The sequence below is a fragment of the Bos mutus genome, chromosome 22, assembly GCF_027580195.1.
Source record: "Bos mutus isolate GX-2022 chromosome 22, NWIPB_WYAK_1.1, whole genome shotgun sequence".
Lineage (NCBI taxonomy): Eukaryota > Metazoa > Chordata > Mammalia > Artiodactyla > Bovidae > Bos > Bos mutus.
Genome location: NC_091638.1, coordinates 60,737,506 through 60,756,303, shown reverse-complemented (window position 1 = coordinate 60,756,303; position 18,798 = coordinate 60,737,506). Strand labels below are relative to the sequence as shown.

Genomic DNA, 18,798 nt, shown 5'->3' with positions numbered 1-18,798 from the left:
ACTGATGCTGAAGCTAAAACTCCAATACTTTGGCCTCCTGATTCGAAGAATTGACTCATTTGAAAAGACCCTGATGCTGGGAAAGATTGAAGGCAGGAGGAGAAAGGGATGACACAAGATGATATGGTTGGATGGCATCACCGACTCGATGGACATGAATTTGAGTAAACTCCGGGAGTTGGTGATGGACAAGGAAGCCTGGCGTGCTGCAGTCCATGGAGTCACGAAGAATTGGACACGACTGAGTGACTGAACAACAATCCTTGGAGCCAATATTCTGCTGACGACTTTTTAACTTTAAATTGTATATTTAACCTCTATATCTTATCCCAATTTTAGCAATAGCGCTTGCTTACCACCCACGTCATTTGCTCAACAAATATTTGTTTTGGGAGCTGGGCTCACAGTGCTGAACAAAACAGGCAAAATCCTTCTTCCCGAGTTCATGTTCTAGTGTGGAAAAACAGATAATACACTGAATGCGCGAGTAAATTATGTTCCCAGTGCAATTGATTTTTGGATGGTAATTTGGCAAAAGTTACTGGCCTGCTCTCTGACCCAGAAAACCCACCGTTGAAAGCTGTACATGAAGCTGTGCAGGTCTGCTCTGTTCTGTGTCATTACGTATCAGAGCAAACATGCGGGAACAATCTTAAAGCTAGTTAGTGGTATTTACCATTACATTTAATTGGTAAGTAAATTGTGGTGCCCAGAGACCAGAATTTGCAGCTCAGCATGATGGTGCGTATTCTAGGATCTGGGCTGACACAAAGCCTGTCCGCCTGGCGCAGTCTACGGACAGCGAGCAAAGCATGCACTCTAAACTGCTTTCCCACAGGCAGAGGCATCTCTGGGGCACCGGGGACCCCAGCAGTGGCAGGCAGCACCGCACACCTTCCAGTGTTCGCCTAGCTGGGCCTGGACAGAGGCCGCCCGGGCTGAGGAGCCCCACGGGTGGCTGTTGGGGACGCACCTGGAAAGGCGCGCCGTGTCCAGCTGGCACTCAGTCGTGTACACACGTGTGCTCACAGATCCTCCAGTGTGACCCTCCTGACCCCCCGGGTCCCTTGTAACTGGGCTGCTTCTCTATGGATGAAGAAGGCACCTCTGGGGAGATCAATGCCTCGCTTCCCCAGGGCATGTTTGCCCCGGGGGAGTGTGTCCAGTCAGGGTCAAAGGGCACAGGTCACAAGGTTGGGTCCTCTCCCCAGGACCAGGGCCGGGAAGAATGGGGTGTCCGTTCTGCACCTGTGCTGTGCTCTACTGGACAGACAGATGGCTGCGGCAGGAGGTTCCCAGGTCAGCGGGGATGAGGGCCTTCACTGCAGGAGACACACGGTGCACACGCACACGCCTCCCTCACGTCTCCCCTGCAGACCCGCGGAGCTCCCGCACCAGCTCCAGGTCCGAGGCTGTCACTGACAGCCCCCAGGGCACGTGACAGAGAAGCAGGCTGGTGCGCGGCCCAGCTCCTCCGGCCAGCTCCCTCCTGGCCCACCGGGGCACAGGGTCGAGGCCTCGTCCACAGAGCTCACGCCAGGCACTGCCTCCGCCTGGTCAAGATGCCTGATCTGTTCAGAATTGCAAGCGGGCATCACGTGTCATTTCCCCGGGGGAGTTGTGGCCAGGAAACGGTTTGCCCCCTTCCCGGTGCATACAGTGAGTGCATAATCAATGCTCAGTACACTGCACACAAGGTAGGAAGTGCCAAGCAAGGGTCTCAGACAGGAACTCAATGGAGTGGTGGCCCTGTGGGCCGGGCCCGCCTGTGGTCTCTTCCAAGTGAAGCTGGAATCGGGCAGCTGCGGGTCTGTGGAGCAGACAGCCCTGGAGACACAGAGGAGCAGACACCCAGCCTCGGGCGTGGAGCTGGGGGACCAGGGGCTGGACATCCACGGAGCCCCTGTGTCCCCCCCACGTCGCAAACCAGATTCAGCCCCCAGAATCACTCCATCTCCTGGCAGGGCCAAGGAAAACAGCATGCCAATGCAGAGTTATCAAGTTCTTTCTTCTTTTTATTGGCAAATATATTTTTATGAAGAACCAAAGAAAATATACATAATTGTAACATATGTACACCAGCTTTATAGATTTTATTTCAAATTTACACAATGTTGATATGTTATTAAAAGATTTTCTGTCGATGCACCTATGTACACTTTATTTACATACATTCATAGGATGTGAAATAAACCTCTCAAAACAAGCTAGTTCATTTGATATTAATTTCTAGACAAAACAAGGAATGCACTTCTAGATCAGGGCTTGGGAGACTCTACTAGCTCTCTACAGCAGCCCTCTCTTCCTGAAGGTGAAGGATTTGTCTGCAAACAGGACGAGGGGCTGGGCCACACGGCACCGTCACCCTGGGGCAAACCTGCGTCTGTCCGTCTCTCCCGCACGTTTAACTCAAGCACATGCACTACCGCCTTGCCGAGAGGGGTTTTTTCACCCAGCCCGCAGCCACCCAGCGGCCAGGTCCTGCCCCTGCACCGCCCTGCGCGCGGACTCTGGCGGTCAGGCCACGGAAGGAGCCCCGCCCACGACACAGTGCAGCCTGGACTTCTGGCCTACTTCCTTCTTCCCCGCACGCTCCCTCCGGGAACTGACATTTCAACACTGCGCACTTCTTCCCCGGCAATCGAGTGCTGGCCCCGGCCCAGGCCCAGGCGGGGAGCCCGGCAGGAGGGGTTCTGTCTGGGCCGCGGAAAGTGCGGGGCACGCAGGTTGCCTCCGGCCGGCGCGGGCGCGTGCGCGCCGGGTCCCCGGGGAGGTGGCGGTGCTGAGTCCGCACCCCAGGGCTCCAGGTGGCCCAGATGGGCGTCACGTCCCTCCAACGGGGGCTGATAACTTATTGCTACCCAGTGCCTGGCGGAGGCGGCCGCTCGGGGGCGCGGGCCGGGGCGGGGGCGGGTCAGGGCCGCGGCAGCCGGCTGCTGCGCGGGAAGCGGTGCACCTTGACGTGCTTGGACAGGTGGTCGCTGCGGGCGAACTTCTTCTCGCACACGGGGCACTGGTAGGGCTTCACGCCCGAGTGCGAACGCCGGTGTCGCGACAGCTCGTCCGAGCGCGAGAACCTGCGGGACAGGGCGGTCAGCGGCCTCGCCCCCACCGCCCGGCTGAGCCCGTGGGGTCCGCGGGGAGGGCGCCGAGCCCACCCTGCCCCTCCCCCGCCGCCCCTCCAGGGAGGCGAGAGGGGCCGGTCCCCGTGCAGTGGCCTGAGGGCAGCTGGTAACCCCACAGGCCCCCCAACTGCAGCTGTGCCTCAAGCCCCTCAGACCAGAGCCTGGGGCCCCTGGGAGCATCCTCCACGAAGTCCCCCAACTGGGGGCGCAGGCTGGGGCGGAGGCCCTGACCAGCCTGCAGGGGAAGGGCCTTTGTCACAGCAGAGGAGGGGTCCTCAGACTTGACCCCACAACTCCTGGACCCTGCCTGCCTTCCCAGCAGCTGAGAGGTCCCAAGACGACACCACGCCCTGCAAGGTGCTCGGAAGCCTCCACGGCGGCCCAGCTGCCTCCCTGTCGCAGCCCCACCAGCTGCTGCGAAGGAGCAGCGGCCACGGACCCCAGCTGACCACAGGGCTCAGCTCTTGCCATGGCCGACCTCAGGGACTCCAGCCTCTCCCCACTCCTGAGCTTGATCCTGGCAGTGAGACCCCACCCTGTGCATACACACTGTTGTGCTTTGCGCTCTGCCTACACGAACAGCCCTGGGACATGTGCCCAAACCGTCCCCTCTATCCGGAAGGCTCTTCCCACGCATCCCTTAGCCCTCAGCATAAATGTCACCTCCTCAGGAAAGCCCTCCAGGATTGCACCCCACCCACAGCTGGGGCCTAGAAGCACTAGGCGTTTCTCCTTTCTGCCTCTGCCACTGCAGCAACTTTAGTTTCCAAGCTTTTGATGAACGTCTGTCTGAGCCACTAGACCGTCAGCTCCATGAGGAAAGGCATGTGCCCCGCGGCCAGCCCAGCACCTGGTGCCTGGGGTGCTTGGTCTGTGCGTCAGTGAGAGAGCAGACACAGCAGCACCTCGGGAGGACAGAGAGCTGTCAGAGAGGCAGCCCTCGCCAGCCCCGGGGTGTACAAGCACCCAGGGCACATGCACACACACAAACATGCCACACTAAAGCCTCTGCCTGCAACTGCAGGGGGCCTGGGGCTCCATCCCTGGGTCGGGAAGATCCCCTGAAGGAGGGTATAGCAACCCACTCCAGTATTCCTGCCTGGAGAATCCCCATGGACAGAGGAGCCTGGCAGGCTACAGCCCATGGGTCATAAAGAGTCGGATACGACTGAGCACGGGGCACACACATGCACGTGTGCACACGCTCACCCACGTGAACACACACACACAGGAGCATCAGGCCCAGCACCCCTGTTGCTGGACCCACGCACGAGAGGAAGGTGGGGTGGTGCCTGCAGCAGCCGTCCCCGCCCCGCCAAGGAGGAGTCAGAGGCTCGGCCGGGCCTGACCCTCCAGGTGGAAGCCCAAGACCCACAGCTGTACGGGGAAGACTGAGTGGGGGCCTCAGCCCAGAGGCGTGGAGGACAAGCTCCACCTTCCTCACTCTCCTGGTGCCCAGAGCGCGTCCAGGCTCCTGTGCTTGGAAGCTGGTGTTCACTTCACGGCCCGGGTGCCTGCGTGCAGGGCAGTGCCGTCAGCACCTTTGGCAATGAGACCCTGGCCCATCTGCCATGAGAGGAAACCTAGGTGCAGAGATGTGAGGCCCTGACCCAGGGTCAGCGGCCACAGAGCGGCCGAGGCCAGAGCAAAAGGGGCCAGACCCAGGTCTTCCCGTCCTGGTGACCACGGGCAGCCTGGCCTCCCCCAGAGTGGGCAGGGTGCCCCGCACCCCTGCAGCTCAAGCGGTTGGAAGGAGCACCAAGGTTCCGGCCGTCAAGGGCCAGCCCGGGACCACCCACCCCAGCGGGAGTCAGGGCCCCCAGGGCAGCAGCAAGGAGGCTCCGCGACGGCCCCCAGCCCCACGCCTCCCCCAGCACGAAGCACAGGGTCAGCCTCACCCTCCCACTCAGGGAGCCAAGACCAGCTCCGCTGGAGACACCACCCCGGGGAGGGCGTGAGGACAGGGGCCGCGAGGAGGCCGGATGGCTCGGTGCGAGCCCGTGTAGCCCCAAGCAAATGCGGGCCCGTCCTGGTCCTCAGGGTCCTCTCTCTTCCAGTGGAGCCTTGGGGTTCTTGTTGACCTTCCGAGGCTCGTCTCAGAGGCCACAGTGGACACACAAGGCAAGTGGCCTCTGGTCGGGGGATGCCTAGGAGGGGTGCATAGCAGGGACAGCGGCTCCGAGAGCAGCCCCCGCCCCCGGATGCCCCCTCCCCTCTCAGGGTCCTGTGACCTGAGCTCCCAGATGACCCCCAGCCCACCTTCTCCCAAACCACAGCCACACAGGATGGGGAGGGCGGCTACGTCTCAGCCTCTGTGGGCAGCAGACCCTGCTCCTCCTGCCTGACCACCTGGCAAGTCACCAAGCTCTCGGAGGTGCTCCCCAGGCACAGGGAAGGGCACACCAGGTGCCAGGACTGAGGGTGCAGAGCGGGTGCGGGGCCCACGGCCGCGAGCTGGGCCCTGATGAGTGTCGACCACAATCCCCATGGCTGGGCTGCAGGGAAGCACAGGTTCAGGGGGCCCTCCGTCAGCCAGAAAGCCGACACTGTGAGCACCCAGGCCGAGGGTGGCGGTGGGGACGTGGGGCCAGGATCAGCGCGGGGCTGCAACCACAGGCAGGGCTCGGGGCCTTGTCGCAGCCCCCGGCCCCATCTCAGCCTCCCCGTGCACCGTGGAGACCCGGGCCCCACCACTGCCCCAGGAGTGGAGGAAGGAGGGCACTCTCCTCAGATGGGACAGGATCTCTGCAGAGAACAGGGGAGGCCGGTGTTCAAGAGGGAAGCGGGAACTTCTAGGCAGAGGCCGACAGCACCTCCTACGCGCGGCCTCAAGCAGGCCCATCCGGCCCGAGCCCCGTCCCGGCCTCTGGAGCCGCGTCCCTATGAGGAAGAGCAGGGACTCCAGGGTCCACGATCAGACACCGAAGGAAGTGGTGGGAGGTCGCCCAGGCCAGGGATGACCCTGGGGGACAGCGCTCCTGGCCCTCAGTGAGCAGGACACAGGACAGGCGCCAGAGGGAGACAGGCAGCTGCTCTTCGCCAGGACCACCAGGAAGGAGAGGGTCTGGGACGCAGAGCGCCCACTGGGAGGGCAGGCGTGGCGCAGGGGGTGGCCCACCCCCTCTGGAGGTGTGGAGGGGCTGCTGCAGGGCGGGCCAGGCCTATGGCCTGCCGGGTGGGGTGGGGTGGGCAGGGAGCCTGGGCCAAGCCCCTGCCTCAGCCACCTCCCAGCTGGGTGATGGTGAGAACTGCATGCCGGCTCCGGCCACGTTTCCTTTCTCTAACGTGGGGCGGCAGAGGGTGAGATGTTGGATAGCATCATCAACTTGACGGACATGAGTCTGAGTAAGCTCCGGGAGTTGGCGATGGACAGGGGAGCCTGGCATGCTGCAGTCCATGGGGGCGCAAAGAGTCGAACACTACTGAGCGACTGGACAACGAAAGTGGGACGAGAGGCTGACGCCTGCTCACAGGCTCAGGATGACGCAGGGCGCCCGCCCAGCACCCCGGAGCTGTGTCTCACTGTCTCACTCCTCAGCCCTTTCCTCCCGGCCCAGAGCTGATGCCTGGAGGCTGATGACCTCGGGGAAGAGACAGGACTCCTGGCACACGAGAGCGCTGCCCAGTGAGAGGTGGTGGCCAGCCCGGCCCTGGGGCTGCACGTGGAAGAGGCATGCTGGCCTCACCACGGCGGGGTGTGCTCTGTCCCCGTGGAGGATGACTGCATCTTTCTGGGCCTCGGTTTCCCCCTACCTAAAACGAGATGGTGCCAACAAACCACAGGGGTGCTGGGAGGCCTCAAAGAGACCAGGATGTGGGAAGGAAAGAGCCAGAGTCATGGCGAGACCAGCGACAGCCACCCCCGGAGGAGAGTGCTGGAGACACAGGCCACTGGGGGCCGTGCCAGCCCGCGCTGCCCGAGGGACCCTGGCGGGCAGACCACATGAGCCTGAGGTCCAGAATGAGGTGTCTGGATAGGAATCTAAGCGTATCTGGGGGTGTGGAAGTCCTGAGGGGCAGAAAGGTAATGAGGCCCCCGTGGAAGGAAGCACGGAAGCCAAGGTGGGGATTTGCAGAGGGGAGCCCAGCTCTAAGACCCTCAGGACAGTGCCTGGCACTCAGAAAGTGCCTGGTGAGCTGGCCACTGTCACCCTCCCCCCTGTCCTGTCCTGACAGAGCTGCCCCGAAGTCAGTCCACCCTCCCACCCACATGCTGGAAGGACGCCCCTCTGCCACTCGGCTGGCAGATATGACCACGTGGATGGGACACTCCACTCATGGGCGCATAAGCAGCAGTTCATGGTCCCTGAAGACTAACCAGCGAGACACGGCCCCCGCAAGGGGCAGGCGCCCTCAGCTCCCCACCTGGCAGGGACTCTGCCTCACGTGAGCCACACGTGACCCATGAGGGCCAGACCCAGGAGAAGCTGCCCGCCTGGCTGATGGCAGACACGGCTCCCAAGGGCTCTGTAGAGACCTCACGGTGCCAGGCTCCCACCGTCCCTCCCCCACTCAGGGGTCCTGGGCAAGACCACGCAAGGGTTCAGGCAGTGCCCACCATGAATTCCACTCTGGGTTACACACCTCCCCCCATGGGGAACTCACGACCTGCCCCCCTGATGCCCTGGGCCGAGGGTCCTGTCTGCCCTCCAGGATAGCCCGGAACTCAGATCCTCTTCTCCCAGGGGAGCGGCTGAGTGGGCGGCCTTGACCATGACTACACCCTTCCTCCCAGCCTCAGTTCTGGGGGGATGGACAGTGCCCAGGACTGTGAGGCTGCCCACGGCCCCACCCCCACCAAGAAGACAGCACTGGCCTGGGGGTCTCCAGGTGCCACCCTGCAGCGTGGGTGCCGCCAAGTGGAAGCGGGGTGACCCCTCCCAGGTCCCTCACACTCTGACCTCATCCAAGAATGGCACACGACCCAGACAATCCCTGCACACACGGCCCTGGGGGACAGAGGCCGCAAGCAAGCCTTCCACTCAACAGATGAGGAAACTGAGGCTTGGCCAGGGGACCACGGGAGGGCACTGGCCATGGGGCAGAGCTGGACCGGAGTCCACGCCCTGCCACCAGCCGCCCCACCCCTGGGGTCAGGATATCCCCTGCTGCGGCTGGACTGCAGCAGGGCCCCGGGTCTGCCCACCGACCCTGGTTTTCCCGCCGGCTGTTGGGCCTGCCCTGAAGCACACCGGCTGACTCTGCCTGATGCTGTGGGCAGTGCAGGGCTGGAGCTGGGCTCCCGGAGCCCTCAGGGCTGTGGGTGCCAAGGCAAAGCCCCTTCTCTGGCCAGCTCAGCACCTCACAACCCGGGACGCTGGGCACAGGGCTCCCATCCGTCCAGCCTCAGCCCGCCGCGACGCTGAGGCCAGCATCTCCGGCCTGGGGCCGGCTCTCCCCCGCTCTCAGGAGCAATGCCGTCAGGAAGCACCGGGTGTCGTGTGCACCCATACACACGCATGGGCACAAACATGCAGCGTGCACAATCCCGTGTGGCCACACGTGCCCCTTGTGAGGCTCCGGTCTGCACAAAGCCAAGCATGCCTCCCACCCCCTCACACGGAAGCCACACTAGGCAGGACCGAGTGTGCAAGGAGCACACGTGCCTCCCGGGCTGGCCAGCTTCCTGCAGGGGGGCGTCCTGAGCATGTCATCCCTGACCTGTGCCAGAGCCTCAGGAAAAGGTTCCCTCCCAAGAGGGCGAGCCTGCCCAGGGGGACTGGGGGTGGCCCATGGGGGTCCTACCCGCTCTGCCTGCCCAGGGGCTGGGTGACCCTGGGCAAGCCCCCCACCCCCGCTTTGAGAGCTGGGTCCCCCACCGTGCACCGAGTAGAGAGCCTGGAAGCAGTCTCCCGCTTCTGGCTTGGCACCCGAGCCTGGAGCCCCCCCAGTGGCCTTTCTGGCGTACCCAGCACAGCGCCAGGTCCCCCAGGACGGCTGTCAACTGGCTGGGCCTTCAGGCTGTACAGGCAGCTGCTTCTGGCCCCTGGGCTCGACCCCATCAGCAAAGGGCTGCGTGCCCGCCAGTTACAAAGCTGCTCCAGCTTCCGTGCGCTCAGCGATGAAGGGAGTTGAGAGGTGGTACTTACCCTTGGGGTGCCGTGGGGTCGCGCGGCACGCACACGCGCAGCACGGGAATGCCGCGGGGATGTGCAGTGCGCAGCCGCCCTCTGCGGCTCTCAGCAGCCCAGGCGCCATCAGGGGAGCCCTTAGCATGGCCCAGCCCCTCCCCGGCACAGCCACAGCCTCACCTGGTCACCGTGAAACTGTACTCCAGCACTCGGAGACACAAGGGGACCTCTGGGCCTGCCCACCCCCTCCCCGCCCTAAGCAGCCTTATCCAAGCGCAGAGGACGCGGTCTTGGCCACGCACCCCGGGAGCAGAGGCGCGCAGGCCCTGCGCAATGCCTGGCCGCCGCCGCCATACTGACCTCCAGCCGCAGCCTGGCCAGGTGCAGGCGAAGGGCTTCTCGCCCGTGTGCCGGCGCAGGTGCGCCTTCAGGTGGCTGCTCTTGGTGTACATCTTGCTGCAGCCAGGGAAAGTGCACCTGTGCATTTTGATGAGTTCAGCCGCCGGGTTCTTGGGGAACTTCTGGCCCACGAGGAGGCCCGCGGAGCCGGGCCCCAGGGGTCCCGACCCAAGGGGCTTGGCGGCGATGGGCACGGGGGCAATGCGCACGAACTTGGACGGCAAGCTGAGGCTAGATGAGGGCAGCACCTGGGGCACAAGTGTGAAGGTCTGGCCCTGAATACTGACCAGCAGCTGCGCCACCCTGACGGCCTCCGGGGGCTGCCCCGGGGAGGCGGGCTCGGCGCCCGACTCCTGCTTCACCGGCACCGGCTGGATCTGCAGCAGCAGGGGGACTGGGGGGTCGGGGGCAGGGGCCCCAGCTGGGCCCTGGCTGCCAGCCGCACCAGCCCCCGGCGGAGGGGCGCAGCGCTCTCTGCCGCTGGCCCCGGGGTGGAGGTGGCCTCTGTGCGGCCCAGTGGAGAGCTGGCCACAGGTGTCCAAGTCCTTGCCACTGCCCTCTGGGGCCTGCTTCACCGCTGGCTCCATGTTCTCCTCCAGAAACTCTTCAATCTCCTCCAGGGTGGGCTGGAAGGGCCGAGGGACATCATCGGGGTTGCCCACGGGGAACTCGGGGAAGCTGAAATGCTCCCCCTTCACGGGGGCCGGTGTTTTCCGCCAGGTCCCCCAGGCCATGGGGCTGCCATGAGCCGCAACGCCGCTGCCCAGGGTGGCCTGGGACAGCAGGAAGTCCAGGATACTGTCCTGGCCCTCAGCCCCCCGGCCGCCTCCATAGCAGGAACACAGGGTTTGCGAGTCGGGGCTGGCACAGGAGCAGAGGCTGGAGGCGTCACTGTCGTCCTCGGAGAGGGGCGAGGGTAGCATGTGGTACGCTCGCCCATCACCCAGAAAACAGACGGGGCGTTTCAGCGACGAGAAGGTCTCGTCCACTGGGAGCAAGTGGTCCACCATGCTGGCCTGGCGGCTGCAGAGAAAACCAAAAAGGCCCCGTCAGGAAAGCAGCGCAGTCAACCCCCTCCTTGGAGGCGCCTGGCTCCACGCCGTGGCCAGCCACAGCCTCCCGCCACCCCAGGCCTGGATCCTGCCTCCATCCATCCGATGGGGGAACGCTGCAAGCGTGTTTTCCGGAATTGCACCACCTGTTTGTAAAAGTGCTCTCCAAGCCCATTGCACAACCCGGCTCTTGCGGCTTCACACAGATTTTTCAGAACAATTCTGAGAAGGAACACGCATGTCTGAGTGTGAGTGCATGTGAGGGAGAGGGTGGGCGTGTGAGGAGGCGCTCTGCACCCCCAACAGCCAGGCGGGAACCCCATCCAGCTGAGCAGAGTCGCCATCATTCCTGGACAACTGACCTTGGTCCCGTTCCTGCAGAATTGCTGGCGGGGGTTGTTGGGGGAGGAGGATGGCCACATGCCCTCTGACCCCCTGTTGCTGCAGCTTGGGTAGGTTTGCCAGATTGAGCAAATAAAAATAAAGGCCACCCGGTTCAACTTGAAACTGAGTTTTAAAAAAATGAACAACTTTTAACAGAAGTATGTCCAAACATTGGATACAGCAGGCTTATACTAAAAAATTGTTTCATCTGAGAACTCAAATATAAATGAGGAGTTTGTATTTCAACCAGACAAGTCTACTCTGAGGCATAAATTAAAGACCCCCTCTCAAGGGCTGTCTGACCACCTGAAAGGGGGCAGCCCACCCACAACCTGGTCCTCGGGCCCACCACATCTCGGCTGCCTCTCCAGTGAATTAGGGACAGGCTTCCACCAAGCACCCTCCACTGGACTGGGCACCTTCAGGGGATTCACCAGTGGTGGAAGGGCCCTGCCTTGCGATAACTCAGGGAGAACATACCCCAGTCCCAGGGCCCAGCTACTCCCGCCTTTGACTCACAGCTGCCGGGCAGACGATGAGACCCCCAGCCAGCACCCTGTGGAGCACTCACCCAGCTCACGCCGCCTCCCTACCAGACCCGGGCCCCTGTGGTGCAGGCTGGGCGGTCGCCTCTGGTTGTGTTCCCAGCCCCTGGTGAGGCTTCTGGTGCCCAGGAGGGGCTCAGGGCACGTCAGCAGAGAGGACAGGGGCAGGCTGAAGGCCATGCGGGTCGGTGTCCAAGGAGAGTCAACAGTGGCTGTGACAGGGCCACCTCTGCAGACCTTTGTCCCCACCCAGTGACCATGGCGGGTGTTTACTGAGTTGAGGAAGGGGAACGATCTGCAGCTAAAGCAGACAGTCTTGGCCGCCGGGCACCACGTCCGCTCCCACTACAACCATCTCTGTCTCAAGCACTCGGCCTGGGCCCGGCACTGCCCGACGGTCAGCACCGCCCAACAGTCAGCAGGCCCAGCCAGTGGTCAGGACCTCCCAGGGCCAGGCCATCCTCAGCTGTGACCTGGGGCCAGTCCTTGCTCCCCCAAACCCCAGTCTCCCCACCTGTCCCATGTGTAATGACCCGGCCAGGAAGCCTCACAGAGCCCCAGGAAAATAAGGTGCAAGTCTGCATCCAGGGCAGGGTTTGCAGGAGAAGTTTGGCTTTTTAGGTAAGGAATTAAAGCTGGGAGTTTTCACTATTCAGTGAATCAGGTGCTGAGAAGGCATGAAAATGCCAGATAATGTGAAGAACAAAGCCCACACTCAGCCTGAGACCCCAACCTCCACCCCGTCGCCCACACTGAGCTCCAGTCTCTGCAGCTTGTCAGCTGTGTGACCTCAGGCAGGCAGTACAACCTCTCTGTGCCATGCGTTGGGTGGGCATCCTGACAACTGTGCCTAGTTCCTGGGTTTTTGTAAGACCAATGAGCTTACACAAGCTGAGCACTCACTACAGGGGCAGACAGGCAGCACCAGCCGTCAGGGTGAGCCTCAAGGGTGAGGTCGTGGTCTTTCTCCCCTCTGCCGCCATGCTGAAAAACCCGGGGACTCCGGTCTTCCTAGAACCAGGCAGGAACCAGGCAGAAAGGCAGACCAGGCCTTGTCCCTGCCCTTGAAACTCTCCCCAGAAATGTGATCACTACCTGACTATTCCATGATATTGAGGAATTACAGTCAATATTTTTAAATGGGATGATGTATTGAGGTTGGTACATACTTTTCAAAGGAGGCCTTACACTTTAGAGACATAAACTAAGATATCCACAGATTAAATGATATAAAACAAATAAGAGGGGAATAAGTACAGCAAGACGGGGGAGGCGGGAACTTAAGAGAGCCCCAAAGGAACGGACCCAGTCTCCTCCCAGAAGGCTGGTGTGCCCCAGACCACTGCTCCACCTGCCCCACTCACAGGTTGTGCACAAGCTCACCAGCCTCAGGGCCCCAGGCCAGGGCCCCAGCACTTCCCTCTCCACAGACCCCTCTTCCCAGCCCTCTATGAGGGAGCCCCTGATTTAGATCCCTCAGCTCCGAAGTCACTCCCTGTGAGGTCTCCCTACCTGCCCACCACCCGCTGCTATACCACCCTGCATCATAGTCTTCCTAACAGTTCCGACTGCAGTTATGTATTTATGCACTTCGTTCTCGGTCTCCCCACCAGAATATAAGCCATTTGGACTGTCTACCCCCGAATCTGAAACAAGACCCTGGCCGCACTTTGCTGATGAGTGCAAAGGCCCGGGGGTGGGGCCCGCAGCAGACGGCATGGGTCCTCGGGCAGGTCTCCTCGGCGGGGAGGACGCGGACACAGAGCCCACGGGGCCCGCGGGGCGCCCGGACCGGCCCTGAAACACAGTAGCACGTGGCCCGGCCAGCGACGCAGGCCGCGAGGAGGGGGGGACGCCCTGTCCCGGGCAGCGTCCCCGGCCGCGGCCGGACTCCGCCCCTCCCCGCCCGGCCGGCCGGGCCTGCTGTTTATCCTCCCGGGGACACGGCGGCCGCAGGAACAACATGTAATTGATAACAAGCCGAGCGCCGGCCAAGGGCCTTCCATTGGGTCAGCGTGCAGACCACGGCGGGGGGGCCGCCCTTCAAAATAAGAGTCCCACGGCCGCGGCCTCGCACCTGTGGGGCGGCGGGGCTCCCCGCGCTCCGCCGGGTCCCTGGAGGCGGCGGAGTGGCTGCAGGGCCTCTGGCACCCGGGGACCCGTCACTCCCGGGGCCTGGGCCGGCAAACAGCAGGGGTGGAGGGAGGGCCCGAAGGGACCCGCAGAGGGGCGGGCGGGGGCGCCGGCGGGGGCGCGAGCTCCTGCCGCGTGACTGCGCGTGCGGGGCGCGCTGAGGGCCGGGTGGGGGCCCCGCGACGCCCCGGCGCGCGTGGGACCGCGCGTGGGAAGGGGCGGGGGAGCCGGGCTCCGCCTCCCCTGGGCCGGCCGCGGTGACCGGCAGTAACCCCTCCGCCCACAGGCCCCGCCGCGCCCGCCATATGGGTGGCCGGCCCGCGAGGGACGCGCGGACGCGTGGGGCCAGGCGCCGAGGCCGGCGCGGGGACTGGGCCGGTGCCGGTGGGCACGGGGGATCGCCGTCCCGCCTGCCCGGCCCCGGCCCCGGCCCCGGCCCCGCGCCGAGGGCCCCGCTCCGCCGACATCTCCCCCGACGCTCTCGCGGAGCCGGGACAGCCGTGCGGGCGCCCGGTCCGACGCGCAGAGGGCCCCCGGCGCCCCCGCCGGGCCCGGTCCAGGCGCGCCCGTCCTCGCCGCGCGCTCCCACCTGAACTCGGCACGGCCGGCCGGCGGCCAGGCCCGGCGATCCCGGGCCCACGCAGGCTGCGCTGGGGGCGGCGGCCGCGCGTCCCGCACTCACTCGCCTCGCCCGGCCCGCGTCGCTGCGGCCGAGCCCCCGCCGCCGCCGCCGCTTCTCGGCGCTCACTCCCCGGGCTCACGTGACGCGCCGGGCGCCGCGAAGGCTCGCAGGAGGCTCGGCTTCGGGCGCGCGCCCCATTGGCCCGCGCCGCGCGTCACGCGCCCCGGACCCGCCCCCCTGCCCCGCCCCCGGACACGCCCCTTCCCCGTCCCGGCCCCGCCCAGTAGCCCCTCCCAGGCCAAGGCCCCGCCCCTGCCCCGCCCCTCCAGTCGCCGTGGCCTGGCCGCTGCTGGCTCCCGAGGTTTTAGCCCAGGTGAGAACGAACGCGGGCCTGGCCTGGGGCTCCGAGGAGGGTCCACGCGGGCTGAGCGCCGCCGGACAGCCTCGGCCCGACCCTCCCTACCTCGCTCCCATCTGCAGCCCCGGGCAGCCAACAGGCAAAGCTGGGACTTGTACGGGACGTTGCTGGAGAGATGCGGGCGAGCGTCCGGTGAGTCGCCAGCCCACTCGGGACAGCGCGCTCGCTCGAGTCCGCGGCAGCCCCCGGGGGACAGGAGGCGCGGGACGCTGAGTGACCAGCCCTGGAGACACGTGCGCTGAAGGTGGCATCTTGCGCACCGTTTACACAAACCTGTCGTCTTCTCAGCCAACATGTTACGGATGAAGAGGACTCTGAGGCCGCGGTCCACCTGGACACAGCTGGTAAGAAGGGAGGCGGATGAGCAAGCCCGGTGGTCCATCCTCGCCGCCCAGATAGCATCTTCCAGACAACCTCGATGGTAGCCTGGGAGTGCCTTCTACAGAGCGTGCATCCTTACCTCCTGGTGTGGGAGGGGAAGAGCATTTCTGATTCTGTTCCTCTCCAGGACACTGCTGGAGCTGGAACTGATAGCTGGGACCTGTCTAGGCTCTCCGGAGTGCTGTGGGTCTGGGTTCCTAAGACTATGCGGGACATTGGACCCTGAGTCCTGGGACCCTCTCCATGCACGCCCCAGAGCCAGGCATACAAATCTGGCTGCCATCAGGGGCCAAACTGGGGCTCTGTGGGAGGGTTTGGAGGAGACTGGCCTCGAGATGGAGGATGGTGATGGTGCGTCTGCACCGCCTCAACATTCATGCAGGCCCTGGCCAGCATCTGCAGAACAGACCCAGCTGGCTCCTTCTTATAGAAGAGATGGAGGTCTGCAGGGTTCAGGCTCACTGCCTGGTCTCTGTGCAAGTGAGAGGCAGGCACATCCCTGCCTGTCATCGGTCCTTTGCTCCCCATACACTCTCAGGCCAGTCTTCCCCATCTTCTCACTGGCAATCACTCTGAAAGGTCAGAAGAAGCTTGGAAATGAAGGTGCATCCATGGCTTCAGCACGCCAGGAAGCTTCTGCACAGGCATGTACGGTTGTCACTTAATGTGGAAAGCAAGAATGGGAACTCGGTGCAGGACAGGAAGCCTGGTATGCTGCAGTCCCTGGGGGTGCAAAGAGTCGGGCACGACTGAGCAACTGAAGAACAGTAAAAAGAGATGAAGTTTACCAGAGGGAGGTGAGGGGTGGAACTGCAGGAGGGTGATCAGAAGGCACGAACTTCTAGGTAAGGATAAACAGCTAGGGATGTTACGTTGCTGTGGTTCAGTTACTAAGTCATGTCTGACTCTTTGTGACGCCATGAACTGCAGCACCCCAGGCTTCCCTGTCCTTCACTGTCTCCCAGAGTTTACTCAAGCTCATGTCCATTGAGTCGGTGATGTAACATACAGCATGATAAATATAATTAACTCTGCTGTGTGTTATCTATGGAAGTCATTAAGAGACTAGAACCTAAGAGTTCTTATCACAAAAACCTTTTTTTCTCCTTTTGCTTTTATTGTATCCATATGAGATACATACTAAACTTATCGCAATAATCACTTTACAACATGTGTAAGTCAAACCATTATGTTGTACACCTTATGCAGTGACATGTGTCAATTATGTCTCAGTAAAACTGGAGAAAAATAAAGAAACTGGAGAACAGTCAAGATGCTGTCTTACAGCCTGCATCAGATCATGTCGCTTCTCCGAACACTGAGCGGCTCCCGCCTCCCACTGTCTGCAGTGCCCTGCAGGCTTGGCCTCCAACCTGACCACGATCTTCGCTGCTCTTCTCTCACCCTTGCTGACATCACTGTGACCACACTGGCCGCTGCGGCTCCACAGACGTTACAGACACGATCCCGCCTCAGGGCCTTCACGCTTGCTGCTCCTGCTGCTTGTGTGAGCACGTTCCCAGGGCTGTATCGCCCTCTCTGGGATTTTATTCAAATGTTACCTTCCCTGGTGCTGGCTCAGAAAGTAAAGAATCTGCCTGCAATGCAGGAGACCCGGCTTTGATCCCTGAATCAGGAAGATCCCCTGGAGGAGGGCATGGCAACCCACTCCAGAGTTCTTGCCTGGAGAATCCCATGGACGGAGGAGCCTGGCGGGCACAGTCCATGGGGTTACAAACAGTCGGATACAAATAAGGGACTAACACTACCTTCTCAGGGAGCCCTGCCTTGACCACCCAGTCTCAAATGTTCACACTCCCCTGATATGTCCTCTTCCTCTATCCTGTTGAACTTTTCTTCCTGGTGCTTCTTCCCTGCTAACATATTATATATTCTGCATTTTGTTTCATTTGCTTTTTGTCTCCTCCAGAGAATGTAAGTTCCACCAAAGCAGTGATCTCTGTCCCTTCTGTCCCTTCATATCTCCAGCACCAAGCACTCAGTAAGTGCTCCATTGTGGAATTAATGAGTTTCTAAAAGACTTAAATGTGGTCAGCTTGGGAGAAATTAAACAGCTCTGAGGAATTGCTGCCAAACAGGTTAAGGAGTTGGTCACTGGGGAGTTTAGGAGACCCATTTTCCCCAGAGACCCAGAACACCCCTGGCCAGTTTCCATGGGGCTGCTCAGTAAAGGTGCCCCTACCTGGCTCATTCTCCCCTCCTGGTCAGACCTGCTCACCCTTCAGGTATCAGCAGCCCCTCAAGTCCCATCTCAGCCTTGCCTCGCACTGCAGGCTGGGTCAGGCTCGAATGCCTGTGCTTCGTGGCCCAGGGCCTGGAATGAGAGGGCTCTGATGTGTGTGTGGACTGAAGGAGTGAGTGAGTGAGGACCCTGGCAGCCCAAGCTCTGTGAAGGCAGGAAGTGTACGAGTCTTGGTTTCACAACATCCTCCTGCCTGGAAGGGCCTCGATGAGTGCCTGACAGATGGGTGGCTGAGCTTTTTGGGGGGCTGGGCCATTTCTTAGTTGCCCCAGGAAGCCCACAGTACCCAGCTTGGGGCGGGGGGAGTGTGTCCAGTAGAACTTTCCATGATTGAGAACGCTGTCCACTAAGGCACCGCGTGCGGCAGTGCATCGGACAGCCTGGGGACTGGAAAGAAGGACAGAGAGGACGAGACCGGCTGAGGCCGGGGGGATGGCAGCAGCCCGTGGGGCGCGCTCTGTGACACAGGCCAGCCACGACGAGACAGAAGCTGTGGGGGAGCCAGGGAGAGCTCCCGAAGATGGAGAGCAGCATCATCTTCACAGAAACCCGGGCGAGGCTGATCTGAGAGTGGACATACCTGAGAACCACATCAAAGGATAGACGGAAAGTGTACAAGTCCACAGCGGAGCTCAGTGTCCCCTGGGCAGGAGTCGGGTTCACGTTCAGAAAAAGGAAGAGGGAGACCGCCGCCCAGGTGCTCCTCGGGGAGGGGCGCTGGTGGGGTGACTAGTTAATGAGTCACTCCCGCCCAGCTAAAGTCCCAGGGTCAGCATGTGCACTGCGCACCAGCCGAAGCCTCTCCTCCCATCCCCTCTCCCGGCTCACTGGCCATCACTTTTCTGAGCAAACCACAAGGAAGCAAGAGTTGGGAACTGGCTTCCCACTGAGGGGGCACCCTACAAGAGCCCTGGGCTGATGTGAAGACTCCAAGGTCGACACCCCCACCAGAGTCAGGCGGGATTCCTCCTTCAAAACAGTGAGGGGAGCACGAGCTCAAGTGAAAGACAGACATGACCAGAGCATGCAAATAGCCTGTCCCTGCCAAAGTGGGTGTCTGACCTCACCACTGATCCCAGAAAAAACAGACATGACCAGAGCATGCAAATAGCCTGTCCCTGCCAAAGTGGGTGTCTGACCTCACCACTGATCCCAGAAAAAACAGACATGACCAGAGCATGCAAATAGCCTGTCCCTGCCAAAGTGGGTGTCTGACCTCACCACTGATCCCAGAAATGCCAAATACCCTTTCATCCAATTGATCAGAATATTTTAGAGTGATTCTACTATTGGAAAGACGGGAAGTTGGTGCCTTCCCAGGAAGCAACCTTGAATTCTGTACAGCACTCCTGAGTCAGTACATGTCCTTCTAGAGCCTGAGCATAAAGAAATGATCAGATTCACA

General features: G+C 61.9%; 1 protein-coding gene across 1 annotated transcript; it reads right to left on the bottom strand.

Moving 5' to 3' along the window:
• Positions 1-1,989: 1,989 nt before the first annotated feature.
• KLF15 (KLF transcription factor 15) lies at positions 1,990-14,438 on the bottom strand. The gene is made up of 3 exons (XM_070360321.1): positions 14,299-14,438; positions 9,557-10,618; positions 1,990-3,077 (listed from the first exon to the last, which is right to left on the bottom strand). Exons 2-3 carry the CDS (start codon positions 10,603-10,605, stop codon positions 2,915-2,917), a joined length of 1,212 nt encoding a protein of 403 aa, XP_070216422.1. The 5' UTR covers positions 10,606-10,618; positions 14,299-14,438; the 3' UTR covers positions 1,990-2,914.
• Positions 14,439-18,798: the final 4,360 nt, after the last annotated feature.